Source organism: Sorghum bicolor, chromosome 7 (genome assembly GCF_000003195.3).
Source record: "Sorghum bicolor cultivar BTx623 chromosome 7, Sorghum_bicolor_NCBIv3, whole genome shotgun sequence".
NCBI classification, from domain to species: domain Eukaryota; kingdom Viridiplantae; phylum Streptophyta; class Magnoliopsida; order Poales; family Poaceae; genus Sorghum; species Sorghum bicolor.
The window spans coordinates 56,654,933-56,669,737 of NC_012876.2; the positions used below are offsets into that span (position 1 = coordinate 56,654,933).

Sequence of the window (14,805 nt, forward strand, 5' to 3'; positions counted from 1 at the left end):
TTGGAGATGTGGGTAATTTATATAAAAATTTAGGAGGTTATTTTGAATTATCTTGCGTAATGGTAGAGGTGGATAAATTTGATGCAAAATTAGTGGGTTACTTTATGTATTTTCATAATGGCAAAGGTACGTAATTTTTTATATATTAAAATAGATCTAATGACTATTATTAGGGTAATGATTTGAGTATGCCTAATTAAAGGCTAGATGTTTTTGATTATTGTGAGAATTTTTAGGATTTATATGTTGTTTCTAGCATGTCTGGTGAGAATTAACGTGATGTCTCTATTGGGGCCTCTAATTGGTTAGGAGTCTATAATTTAGATATATATATATATATATATATATATAATCATATTTTATGAATATTAATTTACTTTTACTAATAACATATGTTATTATTTACATGTATATTTGAGATATAGTTTGGTTTAACTTTTATGCTGAAGTAGATAAAAATATAAAAGTTAATATTTTATATTATCTTTCATAATGACGTACTCCCTCTGTCGCAGATAGTACTCTAGATTCAAAGCATTTCTTTGTACCTAGATGTCATATATGTCAAAATTCAAATAATCTTGCATTTATCTAGTAGATGGCCAAAACGATAGATAAACAAGAACAGAGGCAGTATGTGGGTAGGTTGAATGCAAAAGGTTACTTTGCATCATCTTTTATAGTGACAAAGATACGAAATTCATAAAATTATTCAAGGGTATTTTAAATTATCTTTTATAATGGTAGATGTGGGGAATCTAGATAAGAAATATGATTATTTTAAATTATCTTTCATGATGAAAAAAATGAGTAATTAGATGCAAGTTTATGGGGTTATTTTTTATTTATATTTCATAATGACAAAAGTGTATAATTAGATGCAAATTTAGGGAATTATTTTGAATTACCTTTCATGATGTGGGTAATTTATATATAAATTTAGAGGGTTATTTTCAATTATCTTCCGTAATGGTAGAGATTGGTAATTTAGATGCAAACTTAAGGGGTTACTTTATGTATTTTTTTATAATGGCAAAGGTAGGTAACTTTAATAAATTCAGTAGATCTAATGGCTAGTATTAGGGATTATTTGAGTCTACCTAATAAAAGCTAGATGTTTATAATTATTATGAGAATTTTTAGGATTTATCCATTTCCTAATAGTCTGGTAGTGGGTTGATCTTAGAAAAGTGGCGTGGGATGGGCCTAAAATAAATTGGTCATGTGATGAGTTTTAAAATTTTAGAGGGCAAAAAAGATTGGGCTTGTAAAATCATTCATGTTGAAATGGGCTAGGCTAAAAACTAGTCCTAGTAATGGTTGGGCCAATATTAGCTAGCCTGCTACATGGGCTTTAGTAGGCCAATTTTTAGTTTATGACGTTTACAAGAGTTGTCATGTGAGCGCCACATCAATATTTATAATGTTTTTGTCCTATGTTGGATGGTGTATGAATTTGTGACGTAGAAACGTCATAAATCTAGGTGACATATATAAGATAACATCATAGATTTGTGACATAAATATGTAAAAGTCATAAACAATGGTTAGAGAGTCTTGATATGTGATGTACACATTTTTATCACATGGCTATCACTGACATTCAACTATGACATAAATACATGATGCTATGACATAAATCAAACATCACAAATGGCTATTTTTGTTGTTATGACCTAAAATCATTATTTGTTAGAACATTCAAAATAAGAGTTTTAAATAAAAGGTACAATAAGCATAAGAGTTTAAATTAAACTTGTGCACAAATATTTTCTAATACAAATATCTAGATTTATGATGTTATGAGATAGGCAACAACCAAAACCACCCCAAAATAAAACTAAGGTGCGAACTAAATGCATATTCAAGACACGCGGAGATGCCATACCAAGGAAGGAAAAGTACAAATATGGATGTAATAACAAACAACCTAAATCACAATTGAATATATATACAATGTATCTAAACATGTATTGTCTTAGGGAATGTTTAGAGAGATCGGTGAAGATAATAATTTTCATTATTCATAGGTATTAAACTAGACCATCTAATGCTAATGACTCTTGTGGTTCTAGTCAATATATAAGCATGATTGATGTACTCGTATTTCTAATTAAAATATATATGTAATATAGAAGAATCTATATATTTAAATTTAATTAAAGACTAGGATGTATAAAAAATAGTAATAGGTTTTGGTATGGAAATATTGTTGACTACCTTACCGCCAGTGAATTTTGGTTGTGTTCTCAAGAGATCAGTTTGCAAATCCCTATTATTACCTCAGATAACACTTACAATGGAGTTAGGCACTTAAATTTGGTGGCCTAGTGGAAGCAACTTGTGCTTAAAGCAGACTAATCTTCATGGTTTTAACACAACATTCTACAAACAAGGTTGATGTATCATCTTCAGAAACCCAAACAACCATGTCCAAAGCGAGTACAATGACTTGTGTTCTATAGGAGATAACCTTGACACAAACTCGATTTTTTTCTATCAATATTGCTCATCAATTGGAGAAAAATTTTAGCAGGATCAGAGTATTATCAAACCTAGCTAGTGTTTATCTCCAATATAAAACATTTACAAACTATTGCACAACTTGGATTCCAACCACATGCTCCCGTGTGCCTTCTGGCGTACTATATCGTCTATGCCACGTTTTTTAGGACAAGAGTCTTGAAGGTAGTGACCTCACACCACTTGGTCCATACAATCGACTATGCAACCAATTTTCACGATTCAACATAAAAACAAAACATGCTTAGGTGCCTTTAAAGTTCACTACTTTATTGTTTTCCATACAAACTAGCTGTCACATGTAGAAACTGATGCATTGACCAACACAACCCGCTTAGGTGCATCTAAACTTCACTACTTCACTTCATTCTAGTCAATCTCTTACACAAATAGATGCACATACATTTATTTCCATGAAGAAAAAACCGCTATGGTGCATTTAAGCTATACTACATTTATTGCATTCCAGTCAAATATACACCTGCTTGCTCAAATGGATGTGCATACATTTATTTTCTATATAGCAAACAAAATTAACTTCCATGAAGGAAAACAAAAACTAAACCTACTCAGATACATCTAAACTTCACTAGTTCGTTGCGCCTTGGTCAAACTTACGTTTGCATGCATAAACGGACACGTATACATTTAATTTCTAGGAAAGAGAAAGAAATTCAAGCTGCTTAGGTCAATCTAAACTTCAATACTCTATTATTGCATTCCAGTCAAACTTACTTCAACATGCAAAAAAACAGATGCATTTATAATTTCTGTGAAAGAAAGAAAAACACTTAGATGCATGTATTCTAAGCATTGCTACTTTATTGTATTCTAGTCAAACTTACATCAGCATGAATGAATCGATGTGTTGACCATAGCAGATATTGACATGCAAGTTAAACATCTCTAACATCATCCCTAAATAATTGTTTTTTGCTTCTCGAGAAATAACTTTGACTATATATATATAGTACAATATTAATATCATTACATAGATCACTGAATCTATTTTTATAATAAATTTATTCAGAGATACAAATATTAATTGTATTTTCTATAAACTTAGTCAAACTTATGGCACAGAAATCAAAAGTGACAATTATTTAGAGACCGAGGGAGTACACCCTTCATATCAAAACAGAAGACATGATTGGACTTAGTGTGGTCTTCAAGATCACATCTTTTCCATTATTTTCTTTTATCACATATAATTTAAGCAAAATTTGCTCCCAGACACTAAAAGTGGTTGCTTTGCCAGCGGATACTGAAAATAGATCAATTTGCTATTGGATACTCTAATTTATGTCAAATTTTGCTGGAGGACATTGAACATATTAAAATATTTATTTCTAGCTCACGGGGTGAGACAAGAGTGGTGAAATGTTCTTTTTGCCCTGGGTAGGACTGGCCAGCACCGGCATCCTCACGCGGGTTTAGGTGTCGGTCATGGGCGAGCGAGCAGGCAGGGACCTTGCCCGATTCACCCCCACTTCACATACTACCGCTGACTGTGGGTGAGCTTGCCGGCCGTGGGTGCGGGCTCTGCAGCGGGTGTCACACCGCTATCGCACGCCACCACCAACGAGCACGCAAGAGGCAGAGGCGCGGGCCGCCTGACCAGCACGCATAGGAGGTGCCGGCGAGCACGTAAGAGGCTGCGGGAGGCCACCACCAGCACGCACAGGAGACAGAAGAAGAAAAGGGGAGGGTGAAAGAAGAAAGAGGCAGGGACAAAAACATCATTTCACAATTGTTCTCTCGCCTCCTTAGGCCAGAAATAGTATATTTTAGTCTATTTATTGTCCTACAGCAAATTTGGCAGAAACTAGCTAGATTGTCCAACAGCGATTGTTTTCAGCGTCCGCTGGTAAATCAAACTCGCTTTCACTGTCCGCCAACAAATTTTGCCTATAATTAAGTTAACAAAAGTTTGAACATTAGAAAATATTCCAAACAATAAATTTAATGTTATCACTTTTGCACTATAAACTTTTATGTGATTATGCCAACTGTCGATCAATGGTAACTAAATTTAAATTTTGAAATATATACTTGCACGTTTTACAGGAAGGAGTACTTATAAAAAAAGTCATGCAAAAGTACTGTTTGCTGATTTGTTGTAAGAGAAAAATACTATTAGATGGTAGAAAAAATACGGTTGATAAGACAAGCGAACGAGCACGTCTCGCAAGTGTACTCCTTGTTGTGCATCATTTTTCAACAGGAAAACAAGCACAAAACTAGACATTTTACGCAAGGAAACAGACGCCGACGCATGACGAGAGCGAGCAGCCCTTTACGGCCGGGGACGGTCCGCTCCGGCTCGGTCCAGAGTCCGGCGCTGGCTTTTGCCTAGTGATCGATTGTTCCGTTGTGGCCTTGCAGTGAGGATGCTGACGAGTGTGTGGGTGGGTGTGTCATGGACCTTGGAGTGGAGGGGTCAGGTGTATGTGGACACTGGACGACAGGCCTGCTGCCCTCGCGCGCGCCGCAGAGGCGCAGACCATAGAGGCCTCACTCTTCTCGTCCACTTCTGGCAGGCCACGCACGGTCAAACGTGGGGTCCAGGCCAGTGGCACTTCCGCGCTTATATAAACACCCACCAACCCAACCCAGCAAGTCACCAGCCTAACAAGCATTTGAGCACGTAGAGGCCGATCGAGCGGCCGGCCAGAACAGGAGTGTTTGGGAAGACATGGGGAGGCCGCCGTGCTGCGAGAAGAGCGGGGTGAAGAAGGGGCCCTGGTCGCCGGAGGAGGACCTCCTGCTCGTCTCCTACGTGCAGGAGCACGGTCCTGAGAACTGGCGCGCCGTGCCTAGCAACACCGGTACGCAAAAACCCTCTGCTCAGATCGAGTTTGTCTTTGATTTGTTTCTTTCTATAGACTAGATGGCTGTTGTTTTATGTCGGGCGATTCCTTGACTCGTTTCCACTGGGATGCATGCATGTCGCCGCCCCTAGGTCTGATGCGCTGCAGCAAGAGCTGCCGGCTCCGGTGGACCAACTACCTCCGCCCGGGCATCAAGCGCGGCAACTTCAGCGACCAGGAGGAGAAGCTCATCATCGAGCTCCAGGCACTGCTCGGGAACAAGTAAGTAAAGTCTGCTGCATTCCACTTCAAGATCAAAGAGTCCTTCTTTCGCACATACTCCTATATATGTGACTGCTCAGCACTCAGCAGAGAGCCCTAACGACCAACTGTGTTTTTGCACGATCATCAGGTGGTCCACGATTGCGTCGTACATGCGGGATCGGACGGACAATGACATCAAGAACTATTGGAACACGCACCTGAGGAAGAAGCTCGCCAAGACGTGCGCCAGTGAAAGCGGTGCCTCCGGCGGCTCCGCCAAGACGAAGGGCGATGGGGCAGCCGCGCCCGCGCCCGCGCCCAAGGGGCAGTGGGAGCGGCAGCTGCAGACGGACATGCACACCGCACGCCAGGCTCTCCAGGAGGCGCTGTCCATCGACACCGCGCCGCCGCCACCGGCGGCCATCAAGCCGGAGCCGCTGCCGCTAGCGCAGCTGCCGGCGCCAGCCCTCAGCCCGGCGATGTACGCTTGCAGCATCGAGAACGTTGTGCGCGTGCTGGAGCTCTGGATGCAACGCAGCGCCAGCGAGAAGGCGTCGGCCCAGTCGATGACCTCCATCTCGGCGGTCTCCGGTGGTGGAGAGGGCGGGTCGGGAAGCCAGAGCGGCACGGCGCGCGCGCTGGAGGGGTTCACCGGGATGACAAAGGTAGATGGCGCGGGTGGCGCAGGGCCGGGGCCGTCGTCGTCATTACCGATGCTGGAGAGCTGGCTGCTCGACGACGGCATGGGGCATGGTGACGAGGGCCTCTTCTGCGTGCCGCTGGCGGACCCGTGCGAGTTCTTTTAGACTAGACTGGAGGATAAGGAAAAGCAAGATAAAAGTGACTGGGCTGGAAGAAAAAGAAGCCAGGAACTCGAATCCCTGCTAATCTAGATCGACATAACGCAATGCTTGGTGTTGATCTGGTTTAGCTGTTCAATCCAGTTCCTTGCTTCTTTTTGTTTGCATTTAGATTTTATTCCTTTTTCGTTTTTTAGTAATCAGTCCTACAGAGGATGATGGATTATGATCCATGATGAAGTGCATGCAATGCAAAATAAATTTATTAAGCGATGCCTATAGAGCGTATGCAATCCAAAGTTTAGATTGTGTAGGTTTGCTTAAATCAAAGAGAATATGTTATTCTTATCACACATCAGTTTAATCGTATGGAAGATCTATGTTTAACCAAAAATGCAATCTCACATGCCCTTGTGACCACCAGGTTTATCCTAGGCGACGATCTCCACATGGGTCCGACTCGTTTTATTTATTTATAATCGCTTTCTCTCCCACCACGCAGCACCTCAATTGTGTCGCTGCGCGGCTGCGCCTCCTCCTCACTCGCCGGCAGCTGTTGCCGCACCAACCCCTGCCACTCCCGCCGTTGCCCCCAGTCATCAACCCCGGCCTACACCGTCACCGTGATGGCCCCAGCTTCCACGCGCCGCCCTGGCCGCCACGACGCTGGCCCTCGTCTGACTAGGATAAGCCTGGTGTCTGCAGGGGCATTGTGCAAAATCCGCGTTGATTTTGAACCATTAATCATGCAATTTAATAGGTGTATATATAAGGACAAATATTCGTATGCTGGCATCAAATTATATCATGTGAAAATCTACGTTGAATAATTAATTTGGCATGCTACTATATTAATTAGGTTTGGTACACACTTGTCGCTAGTGGCCGAGGTTGAAGCAAATTATTAGAGGCGACAGGGGGATTTTAAGAATAGTGAGCAAGATTAGGTATTAAACTATCAAGGGTTAGGACTGCTATCATCGGGCCTCGATGATGCTGAGGACTCCAGTACCACTGTCCGAGGGTGCCGACCGTGCTAGGAAAAAAAGCTCGATAGGGATGAACCTCACCAAAACACGGTGCAGATGTATAGCTAACATATGGACCATGGGGTATCTGATTTACCATGTGTGTGATTAAAATAATACGATGGCCCATATATCAACCGAACAATCTGCATCACCTGGTAAAGATGGTCCTCACCCAATTTTTTCCCCTTGCTATTGGCTAAGTGGATGGAGCACATATGGTGATGTAGAGATGCAAGTACTTGACTATCATCTGGTCGCTCCGTGGCTCCATGACTCCGTTCCGTGCGACCGACCACGTATGCATGAGTGGGCTGCTGCTCCGCCACATGCTGCTTGGCTTCTAGGGTCCTAGGCAAGCCAAAAACTATCGTGCTTTGAAAATTTATTTTTGAGGCAAGGGCAGAGCCCAATTTCCGTCTCTACTAGACTCCGTCCTTGCTTGTTGCATCCCTAAACTGTCTCTTATCGGTTTGCCACAAAGTGAGCCAAAAAACCTTTCAACAAGGTATATATTATGCATTATTGTATTACATGGATGGAGTCAGGCCCTTTTCATCTCATTTGTTTTGTGCTTGTCTATGATATGATTGACCTAAATAATTAGTGTTGAATACTTCCTACACCATCTAAGGCCTGCTTTAGAATGGAGGAATGAAAAGTGGAATGGATTTAGAGTGTTGCATTTGTACCGGAAACTTTCATATGGAAGAGTCTTTGGAACAAAGGATTGAATCATATGAATAACTTTGAAATTCCTATGGATGAGCTGTTCTAAAGAAACTCTTGGGGAAAATAAGCATAAGGTAAAACTGTAAGTGCATCTAGCCCTTTAGTGGGTTTTGGTAAATTGAATGACAACACAATTAAAGGTCTAACAAGTTTGCTAAGTGTATCAAAGGTTCAACAAGAAAGCAAACTTGATGGTATTTCACATAATGTTCAAATGAAGACCAAAATTGTGTATTGTTATAAACTTAAGCTTGATTGATATCAACACTCATATCAAGAAGATATTTAAGCAAGGATCACAATATTGAAGAAATGGTTTTTCAATGGATGCTTAACATGATGTGACTTGAGTATGGCTTGATAGGGTGAAGATAGCAAGGAAAGGGCTCTGAGGGAGTAAGCGAAGGTGAAGGTCAAGCAATGGCTTGTAGATCGAGGTACCATGGCTAAGGTAAAGAAAAGAGTACTTGCATTGAGTCGAGGTACTAATTAAGCTATGAGGAGTCATATTGTGTTGAGGATCAAATCTTTAATGAAAATGACTTGAAGCCATGGATTGAACTCACATGTGTTGAAATGATTCAAGTCACATGCTCAAGCTATATTTACTCAAAGAGAGGAGACAGAGTTAATTGCATCTCTGATGAAGTGATATTGAGAAGTGGTATATGAAGACATTGAAGACTCAAGTGGTTAAAATGGTTATATACTTTTGACCTTGAGTTTAGGTTATGTCATACTATAAAGAGGGATGCAAATTTAGTTGGTCTGAGAAAGATAGAATGCTCAAGTATTAAAACTAAATCAAAAGAGAGACACTCTAGCACTTCACGAGAACGTAGAATAGTTTTTGAGACTTGGCGTGTCAGAAGTCCCGACGTGCGTTGGAACTGATGACATGTGTCCGAAGTGATAACGTGCGTCGAAACTAATGACATATCAGAACTGATGATGTTTGTCAAAAGTCCTGACACCTAGCCCTCTTGCTACCTCTGCTCGTGCGTGCATCAGAAGTGATAACATGTGTTAGAACTGATGACGTGCGTTAGAACTAATGACGTGTCAGAAGTGATGACGTGTGTTGGAACTGATGACGTTGATTGGTTTTGTGTAGGCTTCTGACTAAGGTGAATAGTGTTTTTAGTGTATGTTAGAAGTCCCGAGATCTATGTTGGAACTTCCGATGTAGATCTAAATAGTTAGTTTTTAGCTTCTATAAATAGCTCTCTCCTCACTTCTAATCATTACTCACTCATTTCACTCAACCAAACCTCGAGCACCTCTCTAGCTCCCAAAAGCTCCTCTCTTCTATCCCCTTTGCTCCTAACTTCAAATCTTGCAAGGAACTGAGTGAGAGAAGGATTCTTGGTGAGAGAAACATCAAATCAAAGCTTGAGCACTTGATTTCTTCATCAAGCCAGTTAGATTTGTGTTTGTTACTCTTGGAGCAAGGCTCTTAGCTGGCTAGGCATTTCCCATGGAGCTTCCAACTTGTGTGGTAGCTCTGGGAGGTTTGTAATCACTCAAATCTAGTGAAATCACTCCTTATCTCAAGAGATTGCTCTCTTGACTTTAGAATAAGGATAAGGTTAAAAGAGACCCAAAAAGCCTGTGTGGCTTCCTCAACAATGTGGACATAGGCAAGCCTTGGTGGTGAGTTGAACCATGGGATAAATACCTTCTCTCTTGTGTTCTTGCTATTTGTGTTGTTCTCTACTTGTTTATTTGTGATTCTAGGGTTTGGTCTTGATCTATAAATTGTGGCTCTCTAAGGTTAAGGAAGCACTTGGATAACTTCATCTTACCACTAGGAAGTGGGGTTGTAAGTTATTCGCTTCACAAAGTTTATTTGAGCACTTGTAGTTTATTTTTGTAGGCATCGGAACTTCTGACAGTTTGCATTGGAACTTCTGATGATGTCAGAGGTTCTGACCTAAACTGTCTTCTAACAGTTGCTGACAAGTGACTTTGTGTTGTGTAGAATTTTTTAGATACGCCTATTCACCCCCTCTAGGCAAGGTCCTTACAACTAGTATCAGAGCTAGGCTCTCAATTTCGGGCTTAACCACCTTGAGAGATGATGTTGACAAGTGAGGAGGTATCTCTAGAACTTCTACTTTTAGATGGTTGAAATTATGCATCATGGTCCGCCAGTGTGCTTGATGTTTTTAGGGCCATGGGTCCTCATATCAAGGATTGTAGATGTGAGCATTTCACGTTCTAGTGATGATTTGGACTATCTATCTAGAGAGGAAGTGAAATGCTTACAACATAATGCTCTAGCTACTAATATCTTATTTAGTGCTTTGAGTGAAGATGTTTTTGATACCATCATATTTGGAGATGGTGAACCACTTATGGATGCTCATCTTATTTGGACCACACTCTAAGAAAGATATGACAAGTCCAAATATGATGAGAAGTATCTCACATTGGAGGAACCACTTGAGGAGTGCTCAACTTCACCAACAAGTGACGAGCCTCAAGTGATTCTATCAAATGGTCAAAGTGATCATGTCACATCCTCTTCCTCATCAACATATGACTCATCAAAAAGTGATTAAATGGTTGGTGAGAACAATGTTTTACATATTGTACTTCTACTTCCTCTTGTTCTTGTGAGACTAACATTTTGAAGGAAGAAGAAGATTGTGATCGATGGAGGCCAAATGATGAATCCACCTCACCAAGAAGCTCAACTCTCTATGCCACTTCTCATGTGGGTCTCATGGCTAAGAAAGAGAATAATGTGGCAAGTGAGAGTGAGAGTGAGAGTAAAAGTGAGAGTGAATATGAAAGTGATGATGATGATGAGATCGATCAACATCTTACACGTCTCAACAAGAAAGACAAGTTGATGATGCTCAAATTCATAGAGAAGATTGGTGAGCAAAATGAAACCAAAGAGGAGCTTCTCATCAAAAAGATCAAATGCTTGGAGAAGTTGACCAAAGAGCATGAAAAGCTTAAGTGCTCTCATGCTAGTTTGGTCAAAAGTTATGAAAACTTGTCAATTGAGCAAACTCATACTATTAACTCTCTATCTTGTGTTTGAAAACTAGGTAGAGAGCAACTATTCATCATTTCCATGTTAGTCTAGTCTAAGGTTTGGTTTTAGCAAAACAATCCTTATTTCTTCTCAATTTTGTTTATTTATCAAACTCAAAGATCACACAGATATATATATATATAGGAAAATCTTTATTTTAGTTTTAGCGGTTATTCATCTTTTTAATTGTTTTCATATTCTAAGCAAATCAAACTCAAATTTGAATTCAAATTAAAGGTGAAAGAAATACTTAGCTATATACACGTGGGTATGTTCTCCCCTAAGCTGGATGTTGACATAGTCTTTTGGTTGTGGTAGAATCTCCTAGGTAATTGGGCCCACCAACACCTATCATTGTCCCAAATACCTCTCACGGTGGTGCCAGAGAACCAACTACTCTAGAAGCCTGTTGGGTGCCTCAAGGTAACTGGTGAGGTTGTTGTCCCGATCTTCACGACGTAGGATAACTAGCTGAAGATCAGCCGATAACTTGCTGCAAGCAGCGAGGATAACTAGTGCAACCTGACGACACGCACAAGGAGCCAACCACCGTCTCTATACGGCAGCCTGAACCAAGGATTCGCCCAACCACACTCTCAAAGAACCAACCTACGCAACCTGAACTCGAGGATCAGGAGCACGGATTGGGTGCCGATGACGCGGCCGCTTCTGTAATCTCCGCGAAGGAAAACACAAGAGCAAAGGGGTAGAGATCTCTCTCTGAATTTGTTAGCACACAGCTGAACAAAGTGGTTTGTATTCTCAATATCATAAGTCTTCGATTACAATGAGTCTTCGGGGGTATTTATACTAGCAACAGCTCTGCTAGATAGGTATGAAAACGAAATAGAGTTTCTGAGGGAAGGCAATGTGAAAGGTCCCCTCGAAATGGATTCCCGAAGTGGCTTCGCGTGACTGTTGGCCTCCAGAGCAGTTTCCAATAAACTGACCATAACTTTTTATTGGGAAGTCCAAATGATGAACCGTTTCTTGGGTGTGAAACTAGACTCCAAGAGCTTTCTAGCAACGTATGCCATGCACCACGAAACGCTGTAGATTGGTACAGTTTTACTTGGCAAGTTGTACCAACATTCTGTCACGACAGACTGTTGATCTTCTGAGCAGTCTGTACTAATTCTGGTCTGCAGGCAATATGGAGTATCCAAACTGGTCCCCACTTGATTCATTGGAAAGCAGACTCGAAGAGCTTTCCAACAAGTACTCATGGGCCTTCATAGCTTCTCGAAAGTGAAAGTTATGATCTTTTCTTTCAACTGGTCCGTTCTGCACCGTACTGGTCCGATCTGCCCTTCTTTCAACTGGTCCGTTCTGCACCGTGTTGTTCCAATCCTTGCGATCCAGGTCACCTCCCTCCTCATGTGTATACCTAAGCATAACCAAAGTAGAACATTTAGGTAGTATAATATTCTCATTAACATTAATAGAACTCTCACAAAGTAGCGCGTTCACCTCTTGTTGTAGCTTCTTGGCTCGGCTACGTGTAATTGCTCCATCAATGGCTTGGGCTGGTGCCGGCGTAGTCGGTGTAGAGGTTGGCATGGAATTAGAGGGAGCATGCTTGGTTGGGATGTCCTCATCATCCTCCCCCTCTTGAAAAGGAGTCGACCTCGACTCTGATTCTTCTAATCCGAAGTATGGTGTCAAGTCAGCAACATTGAAGGTTGTGCTAACACCATAATCTTCAGAAAGCTCAATCTTGTAGGCATTATCATTGATCCTGGACAGCACTCTGAATGGACCATCTCCCCGTGGCATCAACTTGGATTTACACTTCTCAGGAAAGCGGTCTTTGCGAAGATGTACCCACACTAAATCTCCGGGCTCAAATATCACCTTCTTGCGATGCTTGTTTGCCCAATCAGCATAGTACTTGGACCTTCTTTCGATTGCTTCTTTGGTCTTCTCATGAATCTTCTTGACATATGATGCACGCTTGGATGCTTCCATGTTAATCCTTTCCTGCAATGGTAGAGGCAACAAATCGATCGGAGCAAGGGGTTTGAATCCATACACAACTTCAAAAGGACACATATTAGTTGTAGAATGTACTGCCCTGTTGTAAGCGAATTCCACATGTGGCAAGCACTCTTCCCACTCCTTCAGGTTCTTCTTCAATTCTTGGATTGCTCTCTCTTGTGGTTCACCCCATTGGAAGGCAACACCTTTCTTTGTTAACTCATTCAACGGAGCAGCTATGGTGCTGAAATCTCTCACAAATCTCCTGTAAAAACCAGCAAGTCCATGAAAACTTCTCACCTGACTCACATTTTCAGGAGTTGGCCAATCCTTGATTGCTTTCACCTTTGATTCATCAACCTGAATTCCTGAACCTGAAACAACAAAACCAAGAAACACAACCAGATCTGTACAAAATGTGCACTTCTCAAGGTTAGCAAATAATTTTTCTTTTCTCAGCACATCCAAAACTTGCTTAATATGATCAACATGTTCCTCCAATGTCTTGCTGTAAATTAGAATATCATCAAAGTAAACAACAACAAACTTGCCAATGAATGCTCGCAAGACATGGTTCATCAATCTCATGAACGTACTAGGGGCATTGGTCAAACCAAAAGGCATAACTAACCATTCATACAGCCCAAACTTTGTTTTAAAAACAGTTTTCCATTCATCTCCAATCTTCATTCTAATTTGATGGTAACCACTTCTCAAATCAATTTTAGAAAACATCATAGAACCACTTAATTCATCAAGCATATCATCTAGCCTAGGAATAGGATGACGATAACGAACGGTGATGTTGTTTATGGCTCTACAATCTACACACATCCTCCAAGAACCATCTTTCTTTGGCACCAAAATCACAGGAACAGCACAAGGACTTAAACTTTCTCACACATATCCTTTATCTAAAAGTTCTTGTACTTGCCTTTGAATCTCCTTGGTTTCTTCCGGATTGGTGCGGTACGCCGGACGGTTTGGAAGTGCAGCTCCAGGGATGAGATCAATTTGATGTTCGATACCGCGCAAAGGAGAAAGTCCAGCAGGTGTTTTCTTTGGAAAAACATCGTCATAGTCCTGCAAAACATGTGCAACAACACTAGGGACAGATGTTAAGTCATTAGCTGAAAGCAATGTGTCCTTGCACACAAGTACAAATAGTACTTGATCTGGGTTTTTCCTCACATCTCTCATTTCAGATTTGGTGGCTATCATCACGAAGTTCTCTCCCTCTCTTTTTCTGTCATCTCTCATGTTTGGCTTGTGGCTCTCACTCACTGATTTGTGGAGGGCACTCAAATTATTTTTCTCTCTTTCTTTTGCACTCTCATTCCTCACTTCGGAGCTCTTTTGCAAGTGCTCAGCTAGGATTTGCTGCGGTGTCATGGGTTTAAGAATCAACTCCTTGTTCTTCCACTTGATGGTGTATTGATTGGTTCTACCACAATGTAGAGACGATCGATCATATTGCCATGGTCTTCCCAACAGCATGTGGCACACTGTCATAGGCGCCACATCACACTCTACAGTGTCAATATATTCACCAATCTTGAATGGAACTTTCACTCTTTGTGCAATCTTAATAGAACCTGAATTATTAAGCCATTGCACATGAT

At 41.1% G+C, this 14,805-nt stretch overlaps 1 protein-coding gene across 1 annotated transcript; it reads left to right on the forward strand.

The window, feature by feature from the left end:
* Positions 5,167–6,632, forward strand: LOC8077831 (myb-related protein 306). Its single transcript, XM_002444359.2, has 3 exons — positions 5,167–5,351; positions 5,486–5,615; positions 5,746–6,632. Exons 1-3 carry the CDS (start codon positions 5,219–5,221, stop codon positions 6,401–6,403), a joined length of 921 nt encoding a protein of 306 aa, XP_002444404.1. The 5' UTR covers positions 5,167–5,218; the 3' UTR covers positions 6,404–6,632.

What these genes read in the sequence shown, in the direction of transcription:
- LOC8077831 (XM_002444359.2), top strand. Translation starts at nt 5,219, where the DNA reads ATGGGGAGGCCGCCGTGCTGCGAGAAGAGCGGGGTGAAGAAGGGGCCC. An exon ending in CGCCGTGCCTAGCAACACCG is followed by an intron (nt 5,352 to 5,485) that starts GTACGCAAAAAC and finishes CGCCGCCCCTAG; the next exon opens with GTCTGATGCGCTGCAGCAAG. An exon ending in CAGGCACTGCTCGGGAACAA is followed by an intron (nt 5,616 to 5,745) that starts GTAAGTAAAGTC and finishes CACGATCATCAG; the next exon opens with GTGGTCCACGATTGCGTCGT.